Source organism: Natrix helvetica, assembly GCF_964273705.1.
Source record: "Natrix helvetica genome assembly, chromosome: 9".
In the NCBI taxonomy this organism is placed as follows: domain Eukaryota; kingdom Metazoa; phylum Chordata; class Lepidosauria; order Squamata; family Natricidae; genus Natrix; species Natrix helvetica.
The window spans coordinates 954,258-960,648 of NC_138560.1; the positions used below are offsets into that span (position 1 = coordinate 954,258).

The 6,391-nt window shown below is 56.9% G+C and overlaps 1 protein-coding gene across 1 annotated transcript; it reads left to right on the forward strand.

Annotated features, from left to right (window-relative positions):
• The first annotated feature begins 905 nt into the window (after window positions 1–905).
• Window positions 906–6,091, forward strand: ZFP36 (ZFP36 ring finger protein). The gene is made up of 2 exons (XM_081962708.1): window positions 906–974; window positions 4,947–6,091. The coding sequence occupies exons 1-2, from the start codon at window positions 939–941 to the stop codon at window positions 5,952–5,954; spliced, it is 1,044 nt and encodes a 347-aa protein (XP_081818834.1). The 5' UTR covers window positions 906–938; the 3' UTR covers window positions 5,955–6,091.
• The last annotated feature ends 300 nt before the right edge of the window (window positions 6,092–6,391 follow it).

Genomic DNA, 6,391 nt, shown 5'->3' on the forward strand with positions numbered 1-6,391 from the left:
CCCCCTCTATCTCAAGACGGGGTACAGATTCACAGGTGACCTTCCCACCTACTTCTTTCCAGATATGGACAGGGGTCCCAGAAAGTGAGGCCAGCATATCTAGAGGGAAGTCAGGATAAAACTTACGACTGTTTCAGTGTCCCCAGGGTCACGAGATCAAAATTCAGAATGCTTAGCAACTGGCATGTACTTACGACGGTTGCCATGTCCCCCAATCACGTGATCCCCCTTTTGCGACCTTCTGACAAGCAAAGTCAATGGAGAAGCCGGATTCCTTTAGCAACAGTATTACTAACTGAAGAACTGCACTGATTCACTTAACAATAGCTGCAAAAAAGGTCGTAAAATGGAGCAAAACTCACAGAAGCGGTCTTGCTTAGCATATTTTGGCCTCCATTGTGGTTGGAAATCGAGGACTACCGTAAGCTGCTCGGTGGGAGGCTGACCCAAGAGACCCTGGCAACCTCACCCGAGGGTCTCCTCCAGCCCCTCCAGAAGAGTCTGAGGCCGCATCTTCCCCCCAGGTCGTGGGGGGGGGCTTCGGGCCACTCACAAGTCTGGTTCAGAGGGCAACCACGCCCCCCCCCCGCACTTCCTAGCAACCTGTTTTACAGAGGAACCTTGAGGTCATCTAGCCCAGCCCTCTGCCCAGGGCAGGAATCCTCAGACCATCCCAGGCAAAGGGCTGCCCTGCCACCTCCCACCCACCCCCAGCTCCTGGTGGGAAAGACCCGGCAAGGTAGCAGCTGGAGGGGTGGCGGAGGGGGCCCCGGGGAGGCAGCGCGGGGGAGGGAAGCGCCCATTGCCAGGGGGAGGAGGCGGGGGAGGAGCAAGAGAGGGGCTGGCCGGAAAGCCGCGCCTATAACTGGCTTCTCCCGGCCGCCGCGCCTCAGTTGTCGGTGCTGCTTTCGGTGAGCGGATCACGAGCAGGCGGCACCATGAGCTCCATTCTGGACGTCCGGAACCTCTACCAGGTGAGCGCCCGACGCCTTCCTCCTCCCGCGGGGTCCCAGGGGCGCCTCAGCTCCTGGCCGCCACTGGATGCGCCCATCCTCGGCGTCCTCGTCATCCCGGGCAGGGGATGGGCGCGGCTTTGGATCACGACCGGGAGCTCCGTCGGACCGGGGACGGAAGGCGGGGGGAAAAGCACCGGCGGGCCCCTTGCGAGCCCCCTGGCAGGCGGGCTCCCCGGGGGCCCCGTTAGAAATGCCCCCTTTGGGGCGTTCTGAAAAAGCGACGTTTCTTGCCGAAGCTCAAATAAGGGGCGCAGGGTGGGGGGGGGGGTAGGCAGCCCTGTTGGCTGGGGATCGCGGCCTTTGTAGTCTTAGGGGCAGGGAGGAGGGGAGTGGGGCTGCCTTAACAACGGAGCCGCGGGCTTGGAAGGAGCGACGGTGCCCGACCCCCTGAAGGGAGGGCAATCTCCAGGCTTCGAGCGCGTGGGGAGGGTCGGGGGGGGGAGCTTGGACAGAGGAAGAGCCGCTTCCTCCTTTCCTTTCCTGCCCGGCCGAGGAAGAGAGAAAAACAGGAAGCTCCGCTCGGCTTTTTTTTCTAGGTCAAGGAGTTACGTCGCTGCTGCCGCTTCTCCCCGCCCCGACTCGGGCAGACCGGGCGCAGCCTGCGCGGGGCGGGGCGGGGGGAAGCGGCCCGACTTCGCAGCTCTCCCGAGCGCCCAGCCCCCTTTCTCCATCGGTGGGCCGAAAAAAGGCAGCCCCCAGCGGATTCTCCCCCCAATTTCGTAGGCTGGGGAGGAGGGGGGCAGCAAGGACCCCTCCCCGGTCTGGCGTCTTTCGGGGGTCTTTTGGCGAAATCCCCTTTCGGGATTCAGAGATGCTGGTGATCTGGTATTCCAGCGCCGGCAGATGCTATAAATCAGATGTCAACTCTTGCTCTCCTGCCGTAAAAGAGGAGGGGTCCCACTGTTGAGCCGATGTGGGGCGAGAGCTTGGGGGCCAGTGAAGGAGTCGCTTAAAGCGGGGAGAAATGACCGGGTGTGTGTGTGTGTGTGTGTCTGTGCGGCCCTTTCTCTCATTGTAGCTTTTTCCAGCGGTTGAGGGTCTCGCCTTCTTCGCCTGTCAAATCCGGGTATTTGGGGCTTGTGGGGAGGGGCTTGCTCTCCCCCGAACGGCGCCCCACAAATAGCGGCGTGGGGCGAAAGGCACTCAGACAGCTTTTTAAAAACCAGCTTCAACATAAATCCAGGCAACTTCAGGTTGGATGCCTTTAAAACAGGTTTAAGATTCCTCCAGGAAGTTGGTTAGCGTTAAAGGTGTTTTGGGTTTCGACACTCGCTCGGATGGCCCTGGTGTGTGTGTGTGTGTGTTCCCCCACCCCGTGCACGTTGTGTAAGGTGGGAAAGCACCTAGCAAGAAGCTTTTGTTGTCAAACAGGATTTTTGAGCAATGAGTATGTTTTCTTATTTGCGCGGGGTGTGAAGCCTTTGGCCTTCCGCTGAAAAGCGAATTTGTCGGCGGTGGAAAGCTATTTTTAAAGGCTTCATAAAGTGGGGGGGGGGAAATATGTTTTGGGGGGTCGGCTGGGGTCTTGCGTTAGTTTTGCGTGAGTTTTGCCAGAGCAAGACCCCCACCGCCCCGCCTTCTTTCTGCAGGAATCGAGGAAGGGTTTCCAGCTATCTGTTGTCACCTCCTTGGCAAGCGGTCGGCGTGCCCGTCAGAGGTGGAAGTTTTGTAATAAAATTTTATTGGTTTTTCAAAATTTATAGGGAAAAGGGTAAATGGACAGGTATACAAATTTTGGCAGTTGCAAAGTGTGTGAGGCCCCCCTCCCTCCATACCCATAGCGTACATTTATATATAATGCATTAGTATATAATTGATTATAATCAGCATATTAGTTCTATTATTAAATTCAATCAAATTAAACGTTACAATATAAAATCCAAATATAATTCCATTTTCACTTTCGGTCAATTTATAATAATATGATTTTCATATTTATTTCTGTGATCTGAGTCTTCTTGCTATTGCCCCATCTCCCTCCACTGGCAGAGCTCTGGCCCCTCCCGTGTCCTGCGTGTCCGTTGTAGTGTCTGGTGGTTTCTCTAGGAGTGTTTTATTTTTTTCCATAAAGGCCTGCGCCTCTATGGGTGAATTAATTCTGATTCTTGTCTCCTCCCAGAATATCAGCATACCTTCAGGCATCAACCATCTAAACCACACCCCTTTCTGGTATAATTTATTCGCTAATTGCGAATAATTTTTTCTTTTTTCTCTAATCTTCTTAGGGATCTGCTTCAGAATGGTTATCTCCATATCATGATATGTCAATGCTTGCCCCCTTTGTACACCCAGAATTTCATCTCTTGTGGTTTTTCTAAGGAATTTAATGTGAACCTCCCTGGGTAAATTGTGTGTTCTAGCATAAGCTGAGTTCACTCTATAAACCAGATCTATATCCCACCCCATCTGTTGTTTTTCTTTGTGTGTATAGTCAGCCAGAATGTTTGTCATGATGTCCCTTATATTTTCCCCATCTTCTTCTATAACATTTTGAAATCTAAGATAATAGGACATTCTCTCAAATTCTAATTTCATCTGTTGGATGTCAAGATCTTTGTTCCCTTTCTGCACGGCTTCCACCCCCCCCCTCACCTCCTCCACCCCCCCTTCCACAAGATTCAGTCTTTGTGAGTTCTTATATATTTGGGCTTGATTTTCTTTAATTTCATCTTTCATTTCCCTTAACTGTTTCTTGATTTCCTCCTGGCCCTGTAGAATTTGTTGAAGCATTTGTTGAAAGTCCATCTCTGTAGTCTTATGTTGCATCAGTTCTGTTATCTTTGACTGTGTGGCTGGACTGGATGTTGCGGATGTTGGAGCAGAAGTGGCAAAGCCAGGTTTTCCAGGAGGGGGTCTTTTAGATGCCATCCTTTATAACGTTAAAAGTTCAGTCCAAATATGAAGTAAGCAATTAGAAAAGAAGGGTAGCCAGGTGAATCCGGGAGCAGAATAACCAGGCAGAAGAGAATCTCTCCAATAAGTCTGGCAATAGATAGAAAATTTCCCCTAGAAGGTTAAAAAAATACCAATCCACAAGAGGTTCCTCTGGGAGACACGGAGACAAAGACCGGAAGCCTGAATTTTAAAGGTGGAGTCAGGTTTCAGAGTTCATAAAGACAACGGAAGTGTGCCATCTTGCCCTGCCAGTTTTGGGCACAGAGGCGTAACAAAGTTTTAGAAAGTTCCAAAAGTCCTCAAATCATTGTAATATGTAAAATTAAATTGAAAAGAAAATCATCTCAGCCTAAGTGAGGCTTCATTCGTTGGCTCTCCCCCCTCCTCCTTCCCCGGGGGCTGAGAGCAAAATTGTTTCTTGCCGCTTGTCCAAGGGGGGTCTCACTGAAGTTTTTATGCCCCCTCCCTCACCCCTTTCTCCCTGGCTTGGAGTCGCCAGCCAGCAGCTGTTCCTCTCCGCGGCTCTACCTCGGCCACGGGCCCCTTTAAAAATAACTCCAGCCCAGCCCACCTGCGCTATATTAAGGCTGCTGACGTCACACACACATATACCTCTTGCCACCGACCGACCCCGGCTGCTTTCTGAGCTTCCCTGCCAGCCGGGGGCTTCCAGGGGGGTCTCACTGGACTAGAGCGGGTGGAAGTCCAAAGCCCCGGGATAGGTACTCCCACGGGAGGGGGCCCTGGCTTAGGAAGGAGGCCGATGGCCCCCTGCTGTGGTAGGCTTCAGGGTCTTGAGGCTTGGCGAGGGGGGTGGGTGGGGGCACTGGCCCCCCAACAGAGTGCTTTTCTCCCGCCGCGCTTGAAGACTCTACGCTGCGCAGACGCAAAGGTTGCGCGTTAGTTTGCCAGTTTCTGCCGAGGGAAAGATCCTGTACTCGTGGGTGGGATTGGCTTGGACTTTTGCGCCCGATTCGAGCTGGGGCCGTTTGGCAGGGTCTCTAACCTCTCCCTCTCCTCCTGTCCCCCCCGCAGAACCTGATCAACCTGTCGCTGAGCGAAGAGCTGGACTCGCCCGCCTCCGCCTTCTCCTGCGGCCGCTCGGCCTGCTCCTCCGAGGCGGCGCTGCCGGGCTGCGGGGACTCGGCGGTGTGGTCGCTGCGCAGCCCCTGGAGCCCCAAGGGCGAGCAGCCGCGGCCCCCGCTGCGCCCGGACCGCTCGGTCAGCCTGATCGAAGGCAAGGCGGCCCAGGCGCTGCCGCCCCCGCCGCCGGGCTTCCCGCCGCTCAAGCCGCCCGGCGCGCCCGCCCCGTCGTCCCGCTACAAGACGGAGCTGTGCCGCACCTTCAGCGAGAGCGGCCGCTGCAAGTACGGCGCCAAGTGCCAGTTCGCCCACGGCTCGGCCGAGCTGCGCTCCGTCAGCCGCCACCCCAAGTACAAGACGGAGCTGTGCCACAAGTTCTACCTGCACGGCGAGTGTCCCTACGGCTCCCGCTGCCACTTCATCCACTTCCCCGAGGAGGCGCAGGTCTTCGGCAGCCACGCGGGCGCCTCCCCGCACCTCCTGCGCCAGAGCGTCAGCTTCTCCGGGGTGCCCAGCGCCCGCCGCACCTCCCCGCTGCTCGGCCTGCCCGACCCGGCCTCCTTCGCCCGGGCGCCCTCCGTCTCGCCCCCGCCCGCCTCTGCCGAGCTCCTCTCGCCCGCCTTCGAGCACCTCAACCTGGACCCGCTCGCCCTGGTGGCCTCCTTCGGGGACTCGCTGGCGCCGACCCCCGCCGGGGGCTGCTGCTCCTGCCGCTGCGGGAAGGCGGCCGTCGGGGGCGGCTCGCTCCAGAGCCCCCGGGACTACTTCTCGGCCGCCCCCGGGACGCCCCCGTCGGCCCTGCCCAGAACCCCCTCCTCCAACTCGCTCTCGGACTCCTACAGCAGCTCCAGCAGCCTCAGCGGCTCCGACTCCCCGGTTTTCGACCAGCACCCCGTCGGCGGGCCGGCGGGGACCGCTCACCGCCTGCCCATCTTCAACCGGCTCTCCGTCTCGGAATGAGGGCCCGACGGGACACGTTTCGGCGCTGGCTCTCGGTTGCAACGGAGAGGGCCGCCCTCGGGATGAGATTCCTTCGGAGGGGGGGGGGACTCAAGGGCCACCCACCCTCCCAGCCTGAACTAATGTTTTTCGGGGCTTCTCCTGCTCTTCTAAGTCCTCCTCTTGCCTTTGGGGGAGGGGCTTTTCCTGCCTCCCACCCGCTGGCCTTACTGCCCTCAAGAGGCCTGGGGGCAAAATGGGGGTCCAGTCCATTCAGCTTCCCTTTCACCACTTAGTGCCTTTAAGCAGAGTCTGCAAGGGGACACCAGAGGGGAGGGGCAAATCCTTACCTCCCTCTCCCTCCCTGGGAGTGCCTTATGGGTGTGTGTGTGTGTGTGTGTGTGTGTGTGTTGGGCAGTTAGATAGTTGGATCTTTTAACTATCTCAAAAATTACCAT